General features: G+C 46.9%; 1 protein-coding gene across 1 annotated transcript; it reads right to left on the bottom strand.

Annotated features, from left to right (window-relative positions):
• Positions 1-253: 253 nt before the first annotated feature.
• LOC135252801 (FRAS1-related extracellular matrix protein 1-like) lies at positions 254-23,652 on the bottom strand. Its single transcript, XM_064331322.1, has 31 exons — positions 23,333-23,652; positions 22,974-23,082; positions 22,565-22,696; positions 20,082-20,426; positions 19,751-19,893; positions 19,001-19,197; positions 18,797-18,887; positions 18,137-18,304; positions 17,449-17,657; positions 17,211-17,304; positions 16,716-16,968; positions 16,233-16,421; positions 14,504-14,689; positions 14,134-14,330; positions 13,772-13,997; positions 12,764-12,908; positions 12,072-12,213; positions 11,565-11,760; positions 10,523-10,787; positions 8,365-8,779; positions 5,044-5,245; positions 4,811-4,955; positions 3,685-3,814; positions 3,457-3,529; positions 3,199-3,348; positions 2,696-2,973; positions 2,521-2,568; positions 1,763-1,960; positions 1,295-1,413; positions 1,038-1,123; positions 254-912 (listed from the first exon to the last, which is right to left on the bottom strand). The coding sequence occupies exons 1-31, from the start codon at positions 23,615-23,617 to the stop codon at positions 719-721; spliced, it is 5,610 nt and encodes a 1,869-aa protein (XP_064187392.1). The 5' UTR covers positions 23,618-23,652; the 3' UTR covers positions 254-718.
• Positions 23,653-23,788: the final 136 nt, after the last annotated feature.

Genomic DNA, 23,788 nt, shown 5'->3' with positions numbered 1-23,788 from the left:
ACCCCATGATACCAATCTCTTTTAGTTGTGAACAAAGATCTCAGACTCCCAAGAATACATTTGTGAGTGGGCTCAATTGCTAATGCATATAACCAAATTATACACAAGCAGATGACCAGATCTAAAAGGTGTTTCAAGCTGAAAGCCTGCTATGTAGACTGCACAGTATCTCTGCTTACCAAGCAGACATTGAGGCAAAGAAGTTGAAGGTTCCAGAGTTCCGACACGACACGATGAATCAAAGTAGGCAGAGTGCTGCAATCACAGCCTTTATTTGGGGGGGAAAACAGCATTCACAAGTTGTAAATAATAATAAAAAAAGCAATATTTACAAGGAAGATTTTTTTTTGGAGATTTGTAAATGTAGACAAGATTCCAGTTCTTATGAGAAGTTATATGATATTAAAATCCAGTTTATCAAGTATATAGCAGCACTATAGAAGGCGTTAGATATTTATTAATCTAACATTTATTCAGAGTTCTCAATTAATTATTATTACTATTACAAAATAATGTAAAATTGGTGTTTCCTTGCCTGATGCATCCAAATATAACAACCATTCCGGAGCTCAGAGTTTTTATACAGAGTTTTTTGTTTATTTATTTATTCATTTATTTATTTTCCATAAATGTGTGATGATCAGCGGTATAAAACAGTTGTAGATTACTTTCCTTGGACCATTATTCCAGCTCCAAGTGTTCTTGGATAACAAGCATCTTAGATATGCTGAGCAGGAGTGGTGCAGATGTATCGGTGTTCTTCTGCAGTGCAGCTCCTTGGCGTCCACCTCTTTTGACTCTGGACCAGCACGCAGCTGGACTCAGGATCTGGACTGCTGGCCTTCTTGAGTCTGGAGAATGACAGTGGTTTACCATTCGTCCAAGACCACTGTCCTAAGGAACCGGTCAATCCTGAAAACACACCAATCACATCTTACATCATAGGGCACATTAAATGAAATGCAATCCATTATACATCATTTAAACTATCAGATGCAGAATGCATTCATTTTATATTCAGATCGACTGGTCTTTACCAATCCAGAAGGGCTGCTTCCCAGCAAATTTCCACAACCACTTCATATCCATTCTGGAGGTGACACTCACTAGGTGACTGTCAAAACTAAAAGAAAACAAACAAACAAACACAGAGAAAAGCAAATAAAATGCATGTATCTATACATATGTACATACACACACATATATACATATATAGTATTGGTATTTTTCATGCATCGCTTGACTATGTATTGCCTGACTATTGAGACTGAAAGTAGAAAGTTTATGTCTGTACAGGGAAGCGCAGGACTGCTGAGCACTGGTCCAGCTGGCAGTGCCCGGGCTCAGTGTGTAGCAGTTCTCCTCATGAGGGACCCAGCCAGGCGGGCAGGTACCACCAGTGACTTTCCCCATCTGAGAGAGAGAGAAAGAGAGAGATACTGTCCACACTGCAAAAATAAAACACCGAGGTCTAGTAAAAATAATTAATTTCTCATCTTGTGTGGAAATAGACCTCATGTGAATAAGTCAAAAAGGATAAACAAGACTATTTTATTCTTCTGAAACGGTGTCTACAGTTATTTCAAATGGTAAGAAGACCATACAAGACAAACGGGGATATGGATAGTAAAAACAGTCCTGACTGTAAAGGAATGTAAAATGTATGCATGAAGTCAGTCTGGATAAGAAGTTATCCTGAGCGAGCAAACGTTTGATTTTCTGGGATTTGGGTATGGGGCCAGACTAGAGCCGGAGTGCTCACCCTGCGTCTGTGCCCTGCCGGGTGGGATGCAGTTTGAGGGGAGTCTCCCTGAGGGGTCTCCCCCGCCCTGTCCTCAGGACGGGCTGGTCCGGTCCATGTCCAGATAGGAGTGATCAGGAGCTCAGTGTGGACTTGGGGCACTGGCACTGGTTTTGGGGGTTCCTTCTCCTCTACTCTCAGAGGAATTATTCCATGGAACTTTGGAACAGGGGGGGACAGTGACGCTTTGTTACACACAAGACACATTAACAGTAGAACAGGCTTATAGATATATACAAGGCGTTAGAAAGGTACTGTATCTAACACCCTTATATCACACTTGTTGAATTATACATTATGTACACACATTTTTAAAAAGTGAACATGATTATTCAAGATATTAAGGGGTAAATAAGTTCATGAAAAATTCCAGCACTAACATATGCTGATTCCATAAACATTGTCCTCCTGTGTCAACGCTTGATGGAAACACCTTTAACAGCAGTTACACTGGGAAGGGGAATTTTCACCCATTTATTTTGACACATTTTCCCAAGCTCTGTCAAGTTGGTTTATTCTTTAACCACACATGACTTGTTTGATTACAAATATAAACTTGTGGAGGACAGAGCCAAATCAAAAAAATAAAAATACATTATGTCTTTGTCCCAAACGTTATGGAGCTCACTATATATTGTCCTAATTATTTCAACCTTTTTTTCCAGAATTGTCGAATTTTTAAAAACATAGTTGCTTATTGATCTTCCAAAGGTTCTTACTGTCCAAGCTGTCTCTTCACTCCTCACTCCAACCCCTGAGGAACGAACCTGTGTGCTCAGAACACAGACAGACCAAGCAGCAAATGTGAATAAAGCTTTGCAGTATAAAGAAAGCTGGAAAGAATTCCATATGAAATGAACTGTAGGTCTCAGGTTTGAGGCCTCACTCTCTCACCTTGCCTCTACTGCTGCCCAGGACCCTCAGCTGTTTGCTGTGGGGTCCTGGCCCCGCCTGGTCCCGCAGCTCGCCCTCGCTGTGGTCCACAAAGGCGTGGCGGTACGGGACGTCACCTCGAGGGGGGTGAGGCTGCTTTTCCGTGGCCCCCGCTGGCTGTAAATGCAGGATGTGCTCTTCTTGAACCTGAGAGTGGGACGTGTGGACTTTGGGTTCGAACAATGCAGGGCCCGATTCCACGTCTTCCTCCACTCGCAGCTCTTCTGGGTCACAACTGCCTGGTGACAGATGCACTCAGATCTGTCACTCAGATCACACAAATCGCTCAGACCAAAGAGAAGTCGAGTCTCCTGACAACTCCCGCATCAAAGCTTGATATTTTGGTGCATGCTCACATAATGAATTTCCCATCAATGCATCTGATTCTTAAAAAAATAATTCTATTGATGTTTTATTCATGCATCTAAACTGAGAGCATGTGGACTAGGTCACTCCAACGGTACCTCCTCTGGGGTCCACAATCTCCACAGTGGCTTTTTGCCTCTGACCCAAAACTGCATTTTTCGGTGCTTTCAGAACCACCTCAAACTTCTCGTGGTTTTCTTCCAACCCATCATCCTTTAAATAGATGTTCCAGCTTTTCAAGTTGACCCCTTAAGAACGAGAGAGAAAGAGAGAGAAATGTAAACGAGTGAGTCAAAGATATGTGAATGGAATAATGACAGTCGAGCTAGAGAGGGAGGAAGACGAGGAAGAGGCACCTGGATCAAACTGGATCAGAGCAGCTGTGCTATGGGTGAAGTCCCTCCCCACTTTGGCTGTGCCTTCTACTACCTGAAGTGCAACAATGAACAAACAGCACAACTGTCCAATCACTAATCAGGAAACAAAACAAAAAAAACATCTAATGTTCAGTGCTGCCTTTGCATCAGTCTCGCTTTTTTTTTCTTTTTCTCGAGTTTACATTTCGATTCATGTGGACACCGTACCTGGATGCCGACGTAGGCGGGGTCAATGCTGTTACCGCTGCGCATCAGCTGCACGGGCAGGGTCCCCACGTTCTCACACACGCGGAAACACGTCGCCGACAGCTCCACCCGAGACCATTTCAGCTCCAGCCTGCAGGGGGCAGCACATTCAGTGGTAAACTGGATGAGGACAAAGCTCTTTGATCAGTTGAATCTGCAACTGTTTGCCACATTATGGGTTTAACAGTCAACAAAATCAAGTGAAGTAAAAAAAAAAAAAGTCAAGTAATCATCTAAGCCATTGCATTAGCACACATTTTTGTAGCAGTAGCAGCAATGTAGCATAAGGGTTAGAGAACCATCCTTGTAATTATGAATTGTGGGTTTGATTCCTAGGTCATATTCCTAGGTCAATATTGACGAGAATTTCCATGTGTGGACACCTCTTGAAACGTAAGACATGTGCTGGTGTTCGTTCACGTGTCTGTGAACTTGTGGTAAATATTGTCTCAGGCCTTGAAATAATATAATAATATATTTTTTTCCTGGGCCCAGGAATTTCATCTGGAAGCCCTGTCTTTCAAAACATTAAATAAAAATATTCAGCTGTAAATGTATTTTTTAACAATTCATAGAATGTTGCTCTTTTGAAAACCTAAAATTTTATCAAAGATGCAGTATTTTCTTAACCATTGCAGCAGATGGCAGCAAAGGATCATCGGTCTGCAATGTCAAAGCTTTAAACAATTTGTAGAATGTGCAAGTCACTCCGTCAAAAACATATATGTTTACGGTTTACTTTGCCAATAAACTGTTTTTGCTTTTGCAGTAAATGGCAGTTTGTAGTAAAATATAGTTGTTGCTCCAGCAAAATAAAATAAAAATTGGAAACGAATATGTATTATTTCAAAGACAGACAACAAATATGTTGCGTAGTAGCCACCTGGCTAATGCATGGTCGCCACCATTGTTGTCATTCCCAAAGAGTTCCATCTCTCAGTATGGAATCTGATTGATCACAGTTCCCAAAGCATTAAACCTGAATTTTCTGCCGTTTTAAAAAAAATGTTGTTTTTTTTAAACGGCTCAAAGAACTGAAATGGTTTGTTACTCAGCACAGATCTGAGTTCTGGCGAACTGTACGTACACCTCAGGCAGCATGGTGTTCCCTGCAGGGTCAGTGACGTGGAATTCAAAGCTGTCTCCCGTCACCTCGATCTCTGGGTCAATAACATAACGCACGGCGCGCTGGTCCAAATCCTTCTGAGTGAAGCGTCCTTTGATGTATCCACCTGAGAAACGCAGAGGGAAATGTCAGGGCTGGAAATAGCAACGCTGTACATAATTTCCCCCGTTGTGTCATCAGGCGGGTGAGCGCACCTGTGAGGGCGTTCTCCAGGTGCCCAAAGTGTGGCGAACGCAGGATTGTGAACTCCAGTTCATCGTTTGGGCTGTCAGGGTCGGAGGCCTGCAGGTCTCGAGATGTGATGTAGATTCCCTGCCTGCCGCCCTGCAGATTCTCAACGGTGCTGGGCATTCTCTTGACTGACAAGCTTGGCGGTGTCTTGTCGACATGTTCCACCTGCAAAGATAAGTTAACGGAAACACATCCTGTGATTTTCTGTGAAAGGTGCACTTATATAATTATGCCAGTAGAGGGAGCTAAAATAACATTTCATATCCCCCCATCCAGTTCACTCCGAATATCGTGGGGTTGTCTGTGACCTGAAATCAATCATTTGGGAACATCAAATAGCAGATTGATATAAAAAAATTATATTTCAATGTACTTACATGACCCAAACCAAATAAAACGACATAAACAGTATGCTATGCAAAATCCAAAAAAGTGGATTCACACAAACAACTTTGCTTTTAAACGGGTAGTTATTACTTGATAAAACTTTTCCTTAGTGTATTTTGATCAAACATATTATAAGAGTCTTTAATTGTAGTCTGGTAATTGTATCCTTAAACACCACAAAGAAACAAACAAAAACAACAGAACAAAAACAAAACACCATATCACAGTCACTGCACACCAGGTTCAGGTCATTTCAATACCTGCTGCCTGCCAAGCAATAACCATGGTTATGTGACTTTGTTGCATGTGAGAGTAATTTTAGGCATTATTTATGGTGATTGTGAATGCACAGCGCTGTCTCAGGGGTGATGGGGGGGGGGTTTAAGATGTAGCGGAGCGGGCTCCGTGCTTTAGCTCGCATTAGTGCTGAGTGATGGAGGCCGGTGTCCCGCAGGGTCTCAGGAAAGTTTCCTGTGGTCGGTCGGCCTCCCTCACCTGTGCCAGCGTAGCGTCTCTCTCTCTCCCTCTCTCTCTCTCTCTCTCTCTCTCTCACTCTATCTCTCTCACTCTCTCTCTCTCTCTCTCTCTCTCCCTCTATCTCTCTCTCTCGCTCTCTCTCCAAGGCCCTGGACAGGCTGTGCCGGCCAGCGCGTTAGCCGCCTCGCTGGCGGCTCAGCAGAATTTTATAGTGCGCCGCGGGCCACAGGAGAGGAGCCGCACGACTCACAGGACGGCCCACCAAGCCCTCCACCTGGCCAAGAACTTGTTCTGCTTTCTCATGCAATGCAGCGGGGGCTTTAGCATGTATCCCCCTTTTGTTTAAACCACCAGACTTCCACCTCGCTGCACCCGCCCCACTGTGAGTGCAGGTGTTCCAATTTAGAATTCATACACAAGATTGGCATGATAACCACTATTAATATTACCATTGATCTTAATCATGCAGTTTTGAATTTCATTTATTGATTTGCTATCATCTTGATTTGCCTAGAGTCTGGACTTTAGAAACAACAACTAAAATAAAATAGGGTTGTGTTCCAATTCCTGTTCTAGATTTCCTATTGTCCTTTATTGGTAAATACAGAATATTTGGTGAATCGCCTAAGTGACTGGATTCCTTTATTACACTCCTTTGCTTATATATAACAATATATTAGTACAGGTAAGTATCACCATTACAGATATTCATTAAAGGTTAAACTCCTGATAAATGTTCAAAGAGCTTAAAGTGTTCAACTGTGTATTGTATTACACACAAAAAGTTCACAATCCTGACCCTGAAGCCCTGCTTAATTAATCAAGCAAGAACAAATTAACAAAAAGGACATGCTATATGCCCTTGGGGTAGCACACCAGCACTGATATTAGCTACATTTTACATGCATTAATCTTATCTATTGATGTCATCATGAACAACAGATAGCTGGTACAAAAAGTAAGTAAGGGTCTAGCTACAATACGTTGTATGTAAATTGTTTTGCTCAAAACACCATTTCCATTTCTACTGAGCATTTACTGATTCATGATTCATTTTTCATATGAAAAAGATGTATTTTAAACTGTTAAATGTATAGCAGTGTTTGCCTAACATGCACTTAAATATGTTTTTGGTTTGTTACCTTGGCCAAAAGCATTGAAGCATATTAGTTAGCTAAGACACTCAGCATCTAACCCAAAGTTAGATGGGTCCAAAATGTAACAGTATACTATCTGTTTCCTTGAATTAGCATAATATTGACTTTAGGGCATTTTTAATAATGTTATTAATAATATTTTAGATAAACCTGTGTCAATATTGATATTTTTGTGATTGTATCTTGTTCAATCAATTTTTTGGTGCCACCTTTTCAAAAATTGTGGAAAGTTGATTTTGCATTTCAAGTGCAGTTCTATTTTGCAGTGGCCATTTTATCAGGGGACTAGGGGACTAGCAGGGATGTGTGACTCGGTTTCTTTGGGGCAAGAGCGGGAAGGGGCCAAGACAGAGAGCAGATGTGTGTGGAGAAAAACATTTGCTGTTTATACAGAAGTGCTATGGCCCGTGTCAAAAGCGTTCCTAAAATTTCAAGGATGTGTTCACTGTGACCGCTCTTTCATTTTCACCCTTTGAGGTCTCAGAAGTTAAAAAGTCAAATGTTAGACAGATTATGATGCCAACATTTGGTGTACTTTCATTTCAAAATACATCAGCCCCCCACCAAACACATTTTAAAATATATGAAGGTTTAAATATACTGTATATAGCAATAAAGAGAAAAAAAATGATGTTATAGACTCATAGACAACTAAAGACAAAGTTTTAAAAGATGACAGCATTTCAAAATTCTAAAGGCACACTTTGATAAAATGTATCATTTGATACATCAAATTACATATTAAACATGACACTGTTGACTAAAACACATGTTTCAGTTAGCCCAGTCCCAGTGTATAAACCTGCTCCAAGCTGTCACTGAAATAACTAGCCAAACCAGATGTATGTTGGTTGGAGGAAGTGGGAAGATGTCTCTAGTTTAAAAAAAAAAATTCACTTTCAAACACCAACCAGGTGGCTGCATAGATCAATGGTTTGAACCCTGATCCTGGAGGACCACGGTGCCTGTTGGTTTTATCTTTCATATTAAAATCAGCAGCTAGTTCAGATTCAAGAAACCAGGTGAGGTGTCTTATCAGTGTAATCAGCTGCTTGAATGGTTCAATTAAGTGATAAGTAACCACAAAAACCAGCAGAAACTACCACCTGCAGTCAGGATAAGATGCTTGCTTTGCACTTGAATATGTTTGCTGTTATTAACAGCTTCTTACTTAATCTGTGCCAACCATTTAAAAATATTTTCATGTGTCTGAACTGCCATTTTACTCCACGTGAGATGATTCAGAGATGGGAGAAAGCCTACCTCTATGGTGAAGGTGACTGGCTCCTCCCTGAGCTGGCCGTACAGGAGGAACCCTTTGTTGGTGCCGTCAGAGGCCAGGAACGTGAACCTGTCGATCTGGGCTGGCCCACCCTGGTGCCAGTAGGTCAGGTCCAGGTTGTTGATGTCGGCCTGGGTGAATCTGGGCTGGGACAGGGGCTGTCCCCTGAGCAGCAGCCTGCCGTACTGGGGAGGCCGAATGAGGGCGTAAGTCAGGTTGCTGACTGCTGTGTCAGGATCCGTGAGCTCCAGGTTCTCCCGGGAGATAGGCACCGTGGCGCCCTCTGTCAGCCGGAGGCCTTCATTGCTGCTCAGCGTGGGCGGGATGCGGTCGCCGTGCTCCACGTTGAAACGCAGAGAGCTGCTTTTTGACGTCACGCCATTGCTGACAACAAAACTGTTTGGTGAGACAGAACTCGGGTAAGAGATGGCTGACATATTACGCTTGACAAATTAAGTGCAGTTAAACAGGAGCTTAAATGAACAGAAATAGCAACATTGGAAAACTCAACATCATTTTTAGAAGTCACATATGAGGTCAAGAAGGTTCCAAAATATAGTCTACATTTTTAAATTCCAAGCCTAAAGGAAAGTTGTGCTTTGGCCCTCTAAAGTGGTGTCTGAGTCTGGGTGTGCATTAACCCTTTAAGGTGTAAGATCACAAATATATGATTAGAATGTTCTTAACATCTATTGCAGATATAACAGTCACTACTGGTAAAAGAATTGGAGTTCTAGACCACTGACTTTGAATTTTGAAAAAATACTCCAGAGAAACCTGCTCTTCAAATGGTTAAGAGGGGATCTCCCTGCCCCGTGTGCTGCACTGTGGCTGAGATAGGAGCCAGAGATGAGCGGCGAGGAGAGGGGAAGAGCCTGGATTCACCCGCTGCCAAACCAATCTGCCGTGCTCCGAGTAGCCCTGCAGCACTGCACCTGATAACAGCTGTCAGCTCACCAGCCAGGGCGAGCGACAACAGCCACCGCGCAGAACCCCGAATTGCAGGTCTCCCCTCTCAGCCAAACCGGGCGGAACATCTGGCACCGCCAATGTCCCATATTTGCCGGGTAATTGTGCCCACGGATCCCCGGTCGGGAGCGCCTTCCCTGGAAGCAGTGCGAGCTAACGGCAGGCGGAGGTATTATTTCCTTAATAATGCCCATTTATCATCCGCTGTCACCGCGGCGCGGGGAAAACTACGGGAGAACAGGAGGACGAAAACACCTTCTGCCTCGCGCCTGGCCCGGGCCTTGGCTGTCTGGGCTGGAGTTGATGCACAGGTGCTCGCCCAGGTGTCTCGCAATCTGAGGGCCCGCCCATAAAAAAGCGCCATCCTCACAAACGCTAAATACACACGCAGACCTGGGAGCTCAGACTCACCGGTTCAGGCAAAAACCAAGCATCACACGCTAATAGCAGCCCACAAAAGCAGGGGTTACAGTGTCACTAATGGAAACAGACAGGCTCATGTTCAGTGGTACACTGTGGTGGTGGGTAAGTTAGCAGGAGGTAGAGAGAGGAAGAGCGAGCCTCTGCCACTCTCCTCCCGTTCAGGGGGACAGTGTCCCTGACGGGGCACATCAGGACAGAGAGCAGGGTTGCGTACCGCCCCTGCGCTGCACTGGCTGCACACACTGCCCCAGGCGAGAGGCCATGTCCTCTCTCTCTCTCCCCCGTGTGTTGCTTGGCAGAGGAACGTTCGCTCGCCCCCAGCCACCCCCGAGGTGAAACTCAACCAGGGCTTTGGGTGACAAACCCGAGCTCCACTACATGGGAGCTACAGCGGGGACAGGTCAGCCATGCGCTGGTTTCTTTTTTTTTTTTTTGCATTTTGTTTTGTTGCCAAGTTGGCTGAAGACGTGTGAAAAAGCATTCTTCCTCGTGATAGTTTTGTTCATGTTTTTTTTTATTTTTCTCACATCCTTCCGTTCTCTCCATCTAGAAGTGCATTCGCTGATTTTCATGGGCTGTCCTTTTAAAAAAAAAAACCTCCAGCAAACCTCACAAAATTGATATTTATGAGAGTTGTATTTTAAAACGATAAAGATCATGCGCTTTGCCTATAGAAATATAACTGAACTGTGAGCGTACATATGGATGTCTGCGCTAGAGTTTGGTGGGAGTGTGTGGAGGCCTGACCTGAAGGAGTCCTGATGCGCTAGCCGGCTGTTGTCGTGGGTGTAGCACACGCGATTGGCCGCCACGTCCAGCTGGGAGAAGGAGCCGAGCGGGACGCCGGGCTGCTGGACCGCGTGGAGGTGCCCGTGCGACGGCTGGATGGATACTGCGTACACCAGCTCCTCTGGCCTGCCGCCGCCGTCCGCGGCCAGCAGGACGTCAGTCGTCAAGATGACCCTCTCGCCCTCCATCAAAGTCACCGGTTTGGTGACGAGAGTGATGTCACCTGGACCGGTGGAACCAATCCAAGAGAGGGGAAATGCAAAAGAAAGGGGCAAAAGAAAAAAATTTAAGAGATCAAAAAAAGAAAAATTGATTTCTTCAACAATACTCAATATATGAATTAAGTGTCAATCCCTTGCTTATTACAAATGTATGGTAGGTGAAGTACTTTTTTACAATCTTAAGCATTCCGCCCTAGAACCCCCTAGGTGCAATGGGCCTCAGAACGAGAAGGCAAGGCAGCTGTGGGACCGTCAATAAAGAGGCAAATAAAGAATAAACAACAACAGTGAGACGTGAGCGATTTTCTGGCTGTTTGTTTTGACTGTCCCCTGACTGAAGCAGATGGACGAGGGGCGGGGCCAGGGAGAGGGGCTACAGCTGCTCTCTGTCCGCCTCCTTCATTATTCATGCCGGGGGCGCGGGGAGGTGGCCCTCCCTCAGACCCCGCATTCTCACCTCCGCTCCTCCAGGATCGGGGAGCGCGGAGCCAGGAGAACCAGGGAGGCCTGGCCTGCCATGCTCACCCAACTGGCAAAGCCAGCGCCGCAACTGGGAAAGCCGTCCTCTGAATTATGCATGCACGGAGGCAGGCAACTGGTCCAAATTCAGAAAGTTAGCTTTATTCTTGCCATAGGGAAGATGCTACATGCTATGAAGCCCCCTGCCTCAAAGAGGACCCACGCTTGTCCATGTCGTTGGCAAAGTGCCTGTGTGGCTGTGGGACACATGGCAGTGAGAGACAGTGTCACTGTGTTTCCGTATGCCGCGGTTGCCTCACCCTTCTGGACGGTACGTAGCGAGATGAAGAAGCCCTGGGAAGGAGACTCGTTCTCTGCGTCGCTGAGGACGAAGCGGAAGCTGTCGTAACCTTTGACCCCCTGCAAGGTGGTGTGGAGGTACCACAGCCGGTTCATCTCCACGTCCTCCTGCGTGAAGTTCTGACCTGGTCCCAAGACATGCCAACCTGACCCTGTCTGTACAAACGCACACACGTTAGCCTTATTTCCATGGTACTCTTTTATTTCTACGGTATTCTTTAATATATCTACTGAGTATAAAGAGTCAACTCCAGGGAACACAGTTTCAAAAATTAGATATGATGGGTGGATGGGTGTGTTTGAGTATTGTTTCAGAATTAATTTGAATGCTTTTCAGTCAGTCAATGTTTTGGGAAGCTAGTCCATATGAAATGCAATGCTCAGCCATGAAAGTGATTTATTGTGTTTTTCGCAACGAGGACTAAAGAGGTGAGGAATGCCCTCATTGTGCGGAAACAGCTGCTAACCTTCAGCTGCAGCTGACCAAATTTTGGCCCGGCATTGAGGATGTAGTAGAGCCGGTCGGTGGGGGTGTCCAGGTCCTCTGCCTCCAGCACCACGCTGGAGATGACCCTCTTGTCCATGGCTTCCACCTCCAGACCCGCGTTTCTGAGGGAGACGGGACGGGACATGAAGGGGCGGAGGAGGCCCCCCGTCTGGCTGGTAGCTGGCGGCTGTCCCGCACGCTTAAACGGCTCCTAAATAAGTAAAAGCGCAAACGCGCCTCGGAAAGGAGCGGAGGCGAGCAGGGCCGGCCTGTCACCGCGATCCAGGAGGACGCGGGAAACGAGCGGGAGGGCCTCTGCCAGAAACGCACATTATTTCTGCTCTCGTGGAGTTTACAAGAGCAACCTTCTGCCAGTGCAGTGAGTCAAAAAACTCCCGGTCTAAGGGAAAAACAAGAGGAGCGACGCACTGGAGGTTTGCTCAAGGATGAAACCGAATTCCCAGGCACTCATTCGGTGGGACACTGATTTCCCCCACCACATGCGCGGCACAGGTTGCGTTGACCCCCCCCCGTCCCCCCTCGGCCCTTCCCCCTTCTGCCCCAATCCCCTCACCTCGCAACCCCCCCCTCTCCACCCCCACCCCCACCTCACGTCCCCGTCTCTCCCCCGTCGGCCGTTTTGGCTGGGGATTCGTCCCAGGGCGTCCTTACTTTAGCAGCCGCGGTTTTTCATCATTGACTGGTAGGATGCGGACGTGAGCCGTCCCCTGGACTGTGCGCCTGCCATCTGTCAGCTGCATGGCGAAGACGTCCTTGAGGGTTTCTGTGTCATCGTGCATGTATATGATCTTCATTCCTGCAGAGAGGGGAAAGAGGGGAAGGGACGGAGAGAGAGAGGGAGAGAGAGAGAGAGAGAGAGAGAGAGAGAGAGACCAAAGGAGAGGGTGGGAAGCAGCGGGATGACAGCGGAAGAGAACACAGATAAGTCACCTAGGAGAAGAGGGCAAGAGCTCCATCGTAGGAGCAGAGTGTGCAGTCAAACCCCAACATTAGCATACAGTCTACAGCAACCAGGGAGCCCTTTACTTCTTGACATGTTTCCCCCACATCTCCTGCCCTCACCTCCTCTCTTTCGAGGTGGGTAGAACAGGGGGAGAAACTCCCCGAATGAGGGTCTGTCATCGTTCCACAGCGCTAATGGCTTGTTCACCTATGCTTCGGCGTGCCCAAGGCGCTTGTTAGCGAGGAGGCTGCTGGGCTGCTGAAGGCCCCGTGCACAGTGCCTGTGAGGTAATTGTGCAGGGAGCGGCGAAAGGACTTTGCAGAGCGGGCAGAAGCACCACGGGCGCTCCCTGACCTCTGTCTCCAACATCTGTTCAGCAGGGCTGGACCCGGCTCTGCCGGCAAACTGGAGCCTACTGGAGGCCATGGAGGGGCAGCCAGGCTTGTGAAGGGGGCGCAAAGCATGTTCCCCCGCAAATTCAGAATACTAAATTCTGCTTTGAAAGTGCAAGTAAAGGAGAATCTCAACTCTTTGTGAGTGTTGGACAGTATATGCGTGTATAAGTATATATATATATATATATATATATGTATATGTATGTGGTGTATATCATATATGTATTATTTATTTTTTATGTACTTAATATTTAATCTTTAATCCTGTGGAGTACTTAATCTTTAATCAGCCACACTGGGCCCCGCAGATGAAGGGCTGACCTTGCCGCAGCTCCTGCAGGGTGAAGGACTGCACTGGGAGGCTCTGCTGGAGGAGTTTGGAGCCCATGTCCTTGTAGCGACTCATCTGCAGCCCGTAGATCCCGTTGATCAGAGTCCCGTGGGCCGGAGGGACAAGGACGGAGAGGGTCAGGGTGTCCGAGGGGACGTCCAAGTCCACTGCGTCCAGAAGGTCCGGACTCAGGTCTTTCATCCCTCCCTCCATCACCTGCGAGAAAGGGGAGGGGTCGGTCAGAGGAGGGGAAGGGCGCAAAACTTCTGTAAAGGGTGAAAAAAGAAAACTGTGGTGTGGACAGTGAAAATGAGAAGGCGGAGAATAGGAATTTGAGGCCAGAAAGGCTCACAGTGAAGTTGCTGAGCAGCAGTGAAGGAGCCTCGTCATTGGTGGGGCTGATGATGATGTAGAAGGGGATGGGCGTGGACTTCTGAACCCCGTCGCTGACGCTGACCACAAACTGGTCGACCGTGGGCTCCACACCTTGGTGCTGAGACTGGACGTAGTTGATGAATCCAGACTTGAGGTGGAGCAGACTGAAAGAGACTGACCACCAAACAACACGCATCAGAGGGTGGGGGAGCGGTGGACACCGAGCCCACGTTTTCATTCTAATGTACATTTTAATGCGACACTTTGATGTAGCATAGACATACCACACAGGAAGCAAAGCAGAGCAGCATTGAAAAGTTATTGCCCTGAATTTAAACCCTGCTCACCCACACTAAGTCCTGCATTGCTCTTCTCAAAGCCAGGAGTGGGTAAGGTGTTCTCCAGGAAGCCATGCTGTGGAGGGGTCTCCACCGAGAAGAGCAGCTCGTCAGGGGGGGTGTCACGGTCGGAGGCTCCCAGCACGTCCCCACACAGGCACCTGGAAGAGCCCTCGTCCACCACAAACACCTCTCCTAGCAAGGACACACGCGGTGGATGTGACTTGCACACAGATCTGACTCCCCCCTCATATTTTAAAGAAAGACTCAGAGAATCAATACCATATTCATTTCAGTATATGACCTGTTTTAATTATACTGATTTATGGTGATGGTCAAATTTTATGACATACCAGAAGCATCAGAGCATGTTTTATTCCTTCCATTCATAAGGAAGCTGAGAGAATGGTTTCATCTTTATGCTGTGCTAGAGAATCTAATCAGAGAGAGAAGGCTAATCAGAGAGGGACTGTAAATTAGAGTGAGAGACAGGCCTTCTGTTGAGGGACAGACCAACAAGCTATCCTGTGTATCCCATTTTCTTCAAATCGTTTATCCCCCCATCCCTCTCTCTCTTCCTCTCTTTCCGTTCCTCACCCCCCCCCCCCTTTTCTATCTCTCCTTCCTCTCTCGGCTCATGGCCAGCCTGCTGCCACCTGGGTGCTGATAAAGCCATCATGCCCACGCTTACTGGCATCTGCTCCCATTTACCGCACAGATAAATAATGAATGGAGAGCGGGCACTGGTGGGGCTGTGGCTGGATCAGACTCTGCGACAAGGGGAGAAATTAATGACCAGCAGTCTGGGACAGAGGCGATAAAACCATCAGCCGGTGCAGGACAAGAGGGAAAGCAGAGTCCTCTTGTTTCGCGGGTGTTAATGCTCTTACGCCAGTCTTCCTTTACTCAATGCAAATTAATTAAACAATTACATTTTCTTGCAAACTACACTAGATTTGCGGGAGGATAGCTCTTTTTTTGCCAGCGATTAACGAATTAGCTCGATGTTGTTTAGATCGTCGGGGGGAAGGAAATCTTGGCGGTTTCTGGCAGTGGACTCTTTCCCGAATCTGGGACTCTCCTTTGTCTGCGCTGCCAGGGTCTTCATTGTCCGTCCCTCTCGAGGGGAATCCGCACGCGATTTCGGCGCACCTCTCCCGGCACTCTGCCTGCCAGTAATCCCGACCAGCTGCGTGCGCCGTGCCGTGCGCATAACAACCCCAACAGCCACGTGAGGATTTCCCAAAAGACGCGCACAGCCCCCCCTCCCACGCGCTCCGACGCTACTTCTCTTTGTCTCTGAGTGGTCACTGGTCCCAATTGATAAACGCAAAGTTTCCTTGCATTTCGGGGTTTAACGGGAAAATCCTTCTCTTGGCTCCGGCTCTGGCGAGGACTTACTTTCTCCCACACAATGTTCGCCCCATTAGCGCTCCCAGTGCAGAGCGTGCGTTTGACTGATTAACGCCGTCCCTAGTTCCTGGCCGCCTATTGTACCTGTTGTCTTTGATCCTCTTTGAAGCAGAGGGAATGAGGAGAAATATTATATTATATTTTATATATTAATTTGAAGGTTATATTTTTTGGAGGGGAGAAAAAAATGCAAGATGATAAATGAACTTGATAAAATGTTTGATCTGTCTGGTAACATATAGTATGCAATTAAAAAAAATATAGAGAAATATAAATTGAGAGAGACATTGTACAGCCTCTTTCGGTACTCTCCCTCTGTGTTTACCTATGCTTATGGCAGGAGGTTGATTGTTGACAGGAAGCACAGTGATGTTGAGGTCATAGACAGGAAGTGAGCCGTGTAAGGGAACTGGCGGGGCGTCTCCTTGACAGCAGCTCTCCAGTGTTCCTGCCTCCCCATCAGACACAATGAGTGTGACAGTGTCCAAGACAGGGTTGGGCCCGATCTCACCACCTAGGGGACAATGAAATTGTGAAAGAGAGAAAACTCATCCAAAAAACATGACTAAATTAATAAAGATTATCAGAGATTGCTTTCTTTCTTTCTGATGTTCAAACCAGTTCCAAAGGAAATTAAGTTTGATCAGCTGTAGGAACAGGGCAGAAGATAGGGGAGCAACTGGGAGTCTTAGGGACAGGGGGTGCAGCATACCAGGATATCTGTTACAAAATATACGGGGGGGCTATATTTTGTCCCAGACCTGGGAATTCATAGCTGCGGCCCTGTGTAGGAAGATGGAGTGTTCACCTGTGTGCCGGTAGAAGATGAGCCCTTGGAGGACGTCCTGCTGAGAGAACTTGTCCACTGTGGTGTGGCCCCTCTCCAGTTCCCCCTGGGTGGGCGTGCGCGCCAGCATGTACGTGAGCCGCGCATCGTCGCTGTCGGCGTCCGTGGCGTACAGGTACTCCGCTGTGATCTGCACGCGCCCCCCCTCGTCGCACCTCAGTCCCTTCTGCAGCCCCGCCCCAAGCAAAGGGGGCTCGTCGTTTACAGGCAGGATCTAAGGAGCAACGAGCAGGGTGAGCTAGCACAGAACCTTGAACCAAGGCACAAGCCCATCAGGGTGTTCACTCTTGTCACTGCTTTACTTTTCCACAGTAGACAGTGACATTTGTTCTACTGTGGGCCTCTTGTCCATTAATTGAAATCCCCAGGGTGTGGTCTTTCTTTTGCTTTGATCTCACAGCAGACTGAAGCATCACACCATTCATACCAGGGTACTGCAGGTGGGCCAGGTGTTACCTGAACAGATAGGCCGCCGTGTGCGGAGTTGATTCCATCTGTGGCTGTGAGACCAATGGTGTCCTCCACTGTTTCAGAGTCATCGTGGATGTACCTGGCATAAGGGAAGAGAACGACTGTGAGTGGTTTCCAGTTTCAGCGCATTCACATTAAGTTGTAACTGATTTGTAGTGCACACAAAGCATAGAACATGCGGGAGATTCCAGAAAAAAACGGAATCCAGCACCGGCCCTCCCACCTGAGGCGGAGAGCCCTCAGGTCCTGCAGGGTGAAGGTGTCCCCCTCCAGCAGCACCAGGCCCTGGAGCTCCAGTCTCCCGTGCCGAGGGGCCTTGTTCAGGCGCACCCTGAGCTGGGTCCCCTGGGTGTCCACATCTCGCACCAGCAGGTGCTCCTCCGTCAGGAAGCCTCCTCCCCCTTCCTCCACCCTCAGTGCATTTGTGAATATCTGTGGGATGAGAGCGAACAGAGGAGGGTCAGTTTTATTCCTTTTTTTAGACTATAAGTGTTAAACAGAAAACGTCCTCATGGCAAGCTCATGTGTGGCTAACAATCAATGTTTGCTGTGCTAATAGCCAAATAATTCTTTAAAGGCGTGTAGTAAAATTAAACAATGTGCAGGAAGCACATTAAAATAGAACCAAATAAAAACTTCTTGATAATTTATTAATTTATCTGTTATTAGATTTCACCTGGTTATATTGATGGAATGTTAAGTCTGCCCTTCCATAAGTTCTGCACTTTAAAGATACTTTTTTAATTGGTGCTTTTAGAGCTTCCTTTCACAGTATTTTGTGCCAGTGCTAATACCTGAGCTGTTAACGTCAGACGGTTGCATCCAGAAGGTGTCATCAACACTGAATGGCATTACGGTTTATTTAAAAACCTTTTCCCATGTAAAGACGGCTGTGATTGTCACATACGCACCTCGGGTGGCTGGTTGTCCACGGGAATAACCGTTACGTTAAAGACGAGGCCGCTAAGAGTGCCGCCCTGTTGGTCACTCACGGAGAAGATGAATTGCACAAAGACAGGCTCTGGGCCAATATCCTCCAGGGGTGGCATATACCCCACTTTCAGGTGGTTCACTGCATGCTGGGGGAAACAGGGTGAGAAGAGAGAAATGAAGAACACTGCAATACAGACAGGATGACAGTCACAAATGCTGCTGATTTCTTTTCATTTATTTAGAGGGCCACTTAAAAAAGAGATGAGTTCATATCTTAACTCTGACCTGATATATATAATGCACAGATGATAAATGGATCAACTTATTCCCATGCTGCACATCAATTCTGATGCCTTTGCAGAAACTAATTTCTAGACCAAATCCAGGATCTCAAAAGTCGAAATTGAGATGAGATTTGAGGGCACTGGGATTAATTTTCGGCCTGGGAAATAGGACAGATACTTCAAGGAACATCTACAACATAATTACAGTCATTTGCAGAGGTGCACCTATAAAGTCATTTTAAAATGTATTACTGTTCATGGTGGCAAGGGCAAGGCCCACAAGTAATTTTCACAGCTGTCAGATTTTTCACATACGGCTTACTGCACAGTAATCTTCATTTCTTTCTTTGATACCTGGGTAAAAGATTTCAGTACTGGGACAGTGGGGTCTTTTGTCACAGAGGAAGTGCTGTCAGTGTAGAACAGCCTGCCAGCATCCTGTAACCTGTAAAAGAACAGACTCATGTGTGGATGTAAAGTATCTGTCTGCTCAGAGGCACCTAACGCCTGAGCCTACCGCACTATGAAAGAGTCCTTCCCTCTACAGGACGGGCTTACCCAACGGTGGTGGGGCTGAAGCATGGCTGGGTTATTAAGTACATGAGATCAGTGTCAGGGGACTCGGTGTCTCTGAAGTGCAGCTGGCCCTGGGTGAGGCGGATGATTTCAGTCTCCCTGACTGTAATGGAGCGCACGCTGCCGGAGACCTCCACCGGCAGCTGGTCCTTCACTGGAGACACGTGGATCACCACAGTCTGGAGAACACAGGCCGAGAGCAGGTGGTGAGACGCAATCATGGGAAGGCCACACCGCCGCCATGTTTCACTGTAGCTGGGACTGTCGCCTTGCAGCACAGGCATCCTCTTGCTGGTGCGCCGCCAGTGGCGTCTGCAGGATTCCATCCCAAGGTACACAGATGTGATAGACAACGTGAAATTGTTTGTAACAGAGGAGTTTACAATTAAATAAAGATGCGTGGGTCGTTTGGTTTCAAATTCAGTCACATTTTTGTGTTTTTCAATCTAAAACTTGTATTGAAAAACCTCAAGGATGTCGATGTGCACACTGTGCATGCTCTGCATACAGGTGCTTACCTGGGGAGGGAATCCTGCTGGCACCATTGTGTGCCACCACTGGCATGCTTGGTAGAAAAGCACAATTTTGGTCTCATTTGACCATAACACATAGTTACAATCAAAGTTGCAATGCTGCTTAGTAAACTCCAGATGCTTATTTTTGTTGATCGCCTTGTATTGAGGCTTTTATTTTTGGCAACCCCTCCTAAAATCCTAATGGCATGGAACTCACCTGTCTGTGGGACAGATTTGGCGGCTGGTGGCTGTCCGAAAGAACAAAGTCAAAAGAATCCTCAAACACCTCGTCTCCCAGGTGACGGTAGTAGATTAGGCCCTGGAACAGATCCCTCTGCAGAAAACTCTTCACTGACACACCTATGTGACATCACAACCGACAGTCAGTTGAGTAGCATACCCTTTACATCCTGCCATTTCTGTAGTCTGACAGTCTGGAACAACAGCTGTTTATTGTCTAACTGCATTGCTTTAGAATTTTCAAACATCATAGTGGTCCAGATATTGTACATATGGCTGTCTTTGCAATACTATGAAACCACACAGACCCGGATGCTGTGGCGATGACCTCTTGATGATCTCTCCTGCCCGTGGGAAAGTGAGGAGCTGGTATAGGATGTAGTCATCGCTAGAGTCCAGATCCGAGGCCAACAGCATGTACTCCTCGACAAGCACAGAGCCCCCTTCCTGAACTTCGAAGGCCACATTGTTGATGAGGAAGGGAGGGGTGTCGTCTTTGGGGAGGATGTTGATGGGAAACTTGTGACGGATGCTGTGTCGGCCGTCTGTGATGCGTAAAACAATGTAGTCCCTAGCGGTGTCGCTGTCTGAGTGGTGGTACACCACCACACCTTCACGCAGATCTCGCACCTTGAACATGAAGCCTTTCCCACCTAAGAGAGGATACAACAGCAGAAGGTGGAATGAACAATACTGGCCTCCAGTGTGAAGCATTTTATACCATAAATCAGGGCTGTCCAACCCTGGAGTTCCTGGAGATATAGCTACCATCCTGTAGGTCTTCACTTCAACCCTAATTTGGCACTCCTGATTCTACTACTTAGCAACTCAACGAAATCTCTAGCCATTGAGTGAGATGGGCTTTTTTAGGGTTAGAGTGAAAACCTACAGGACGGTAGATCTCTGGGAACAGGGTTAGGCAGCCCTGCTGTAAGTGATTCCTTTTCATAAAAATCTGTACACCAACACTATGGACAGTGCTCTTTTGAAATTAGGCATATGTCTCAACATATTGTACAGCCAAGTTGATCTCACTCCACAAGTTTTTCTATAAAGCGGATTTATTTTTACCCAATAAAACCCCTTTTATTTTTAAATATTTTCAGTTTGTCATTTCGTGGAATAATTGCTTTATTTTGCAGACTTTCGCTGGATGTAAAATGTGAAAATAACACATTTTGCTTTCGCCTAAAGGCACACATGCTGGCTCTGGCTCATCCTGTCCCCCTTCCATGAAAGCAGAAAGGGAAAATGGCGTCCTTCCCAGGCTGGTGCGTAGCTGCCCAAAGTGAAGATGGGACACTACAGCGTGCCAGGGAGACAGAAGGGCAAGGTCACCAGACAGATTGAGTGATGAATGGCCACACACTAAACCTAATTAGCAACTTTACCAAGGGAAACGGCTACAAGTCCGACAGAGAGAGAAAAAAGCTGGGTAATTGGGCCCAAAGGTGGCTGTGGGCATCAGGCCCAAAAAACACAAACCCACTCAATGCAGGTACCCAACACAGAGGATGCTGTGTGGAGGAAGAAGCAGATTTCCATTTGGCTGAAGGCGCTGGACCAACCCAACGGTGATGGTCCCCAGTGTAACAGTCCCAGAGTCGGAGGTCCGAGGGGGGGAGCAATTCCCAGTCCGAGCCAAACTCCTCCAGAGAGACCATGTGTTTTTGGACCATTCCTCATATTGACCTGAGCAAATCTCGGCAAATGAGCTCACAGGTACTTGTGTGAGGGGAAGCCAAACTCTTGGAACTGTTACATTCCACCCTGAAAGGTCACAAATCAATATGGTTTTTCAAAAGCATAAACAACAATTAAAGGAAACGTGGGCTGGGGTGGGAGTTCTGTTGTTTGAGCAGACGCTGCTGTTGATCAGATGGTCTTGGAAGAGGAAACATCATTGGAGATCAGTTCTGATTTATGGGACTGGAGGATTAGTGGGACTGGGAATTACATTAACACACCACAGGAGCCCCTCAGTATGGAAATGCCTGCAGCACCAATTTGTGTTTAGTTTTCAAAGTAATGTTTAAATTTGGCAGAATTTAAAAATCATATTTATCTGAAACAGATTTGTATGTTGTAAAGGCACAGGAAGCAATTGTGCTCTACGACTGAAGAATTCCCTTCTGCATCTCTGGGAATAAATGTCCCTCCCTGACCATACAATGTTCAGTGAAAAATAAGCTCTGTTTTGTGGATCTGGCCTCTGTGCAGAATGGCGTAAAATGGCGTAAGTCATCACAATCTGCTTCGTTCAAGGGCTGTGCAAACACAGTCCATGTCCCCGTGCGCTGGAGTGGAAGGACAGACGTTGCCGCTCTGAAGACATCTTTGTGAAAGAGGGCCCCTGGCAGAGTGTGGACTGCACATTTTACACCTGATTAGCAAACACATGCAGGCCACCTCACATATGCTTCTCAAACCATGCGTTCGTCCCAGACGCGTGCTAAACATGTGGAAGGGGTGGGGGTGGGGGGTGGGGGGTGGGGCAGGGTGGAAGGTTGTCTTGGGGGTCTTGATTGCATGTGTTTCAAGGTCGCAGGGACCATCTGATCAGTGGCCCAAAAAATGTAGCATTTGTTTTGAGAAAAAGTCCCAGGAGTAACAAGGCCCCTGTCTATTGGCTTTAGCATGCCCCCCGTTTTACTGCAGAAGGCCCTGGTTTCACACATTAGGACTGTTTTCCTGTTAGCCTGTTGTAACAGAGTTTCACACTACAGTAATCTTGGGCCTGGCCTGGAGCACCCCTGATCTGAAACTGCCTCGGCGTACCCGGTCCCCTTACCTCTGACACTCAGCCGGCCATGCAGAGGCCCATCCACAGCCACCAGGTACACCGCGTCTATGTTGTCTTTGTCCACGATTTGTAAATTCTCCCACGTGATTGGTCTGGACTGGCCCTCCAACAGATCCAGTCCTGGAAAAAAAATTCACAGTCTGTGTTTTGAATTATGTTGTTACAGTCTTTAACAAAATATTTTTCTTGAAAAATTATTAAATGGTGTGGTCAAAATAATAAAAAGCTAAATGATATGGCTTCACTTTAAACCTAGAGCATGGTCTCGGGATTTCTCACAGTGTAAACATTATGTGCATACTGAGTTGAATGTACTATACCTTTTCTAAATCGGATGGTGGATGATTTTGGGTTAGACACATGAAATATGATATTTGCGCATTGCTATTGATTTTACCCATATTCCAAGAGACTCGAGGGGCGTTTGTTTCTGCATTCCTGACTGAAAAGTGAACCATGATGGGGTCACTGGTTGCAAATGAGCTATCGATGGCCTGGAACTCCACCTGTGAGACAAGCAGAGACTAACCGTCATACAAGAGTTTTCTGGGAGTTATCAAATTTACAACCATTTTGTCATATTCATCCATGGCAGTGCCATAGATTTTGTTCTGCACAGCATACATTTGTTGAGACTAAATTTCTAAAAAAAAAAAAAAATACTAGAAAACTAAAAGACAAAAGGTTTTCTATGACTAAGGCTGGGTGTTAGTCATGGTCACCAGAGGCACAGAGAAGCACTTCTCGAGGCTGTACCTCATAGGTTTGCCTGCCTGCGAAGCTGCTGTTGGGGGGCTGGTATGCGATCTTCATCTCATTGAGGTCCTGCCAGGTGAAGGAAGTGATGGGCTTGGTGTGGTCATCCAGATGAGTGACGTAGCCCTCAGCCGGAGGCTTGGTCACGTTGAAGACCAGCTGGTCTCGGGGGGTCTCGTCGTCCTTGGCGTCCAGCGCGGCGGTGCTCATGGGAGTGAGGATGAACTGGTCGACCTCCAGGATGAACATGGACATGAAGGCCGCGTGGGGAGGCTGGTTCTGCATGGCGCCGTGGATCAGCACTGGGATCCAGACACTCTCCATCTGAGATCAGCAACAGCAGAACCTTACAGGTCATTACCCACTCGTGTACTGCACGTGAGTCACGCACACAAGGCATGGCTAGCGCAATTAGCTTACAGTAGTACTTTAGTGATGTATGCATTTGCTGGTCCA

The sequence above is a fragment of the Anguilla rostrata genome, chromosome 4 (genome assembly GCF_018555375.3).
Source record: "Anguilla rostrata isolate EN2019 chromosome 4, ASM1855537v3, whole genome shotgun sequence".
Taxonomy (NCBI): domain Eukaryota; kingdom Metazoa; phylum Chordata; class Actinopteri; order Anguilliformes; family Anguillidae; genus Anguilla; species Anguilla rostrata.
This window is presented reverse-complemented; position numbering and strand designations above follow the sequence as displayed.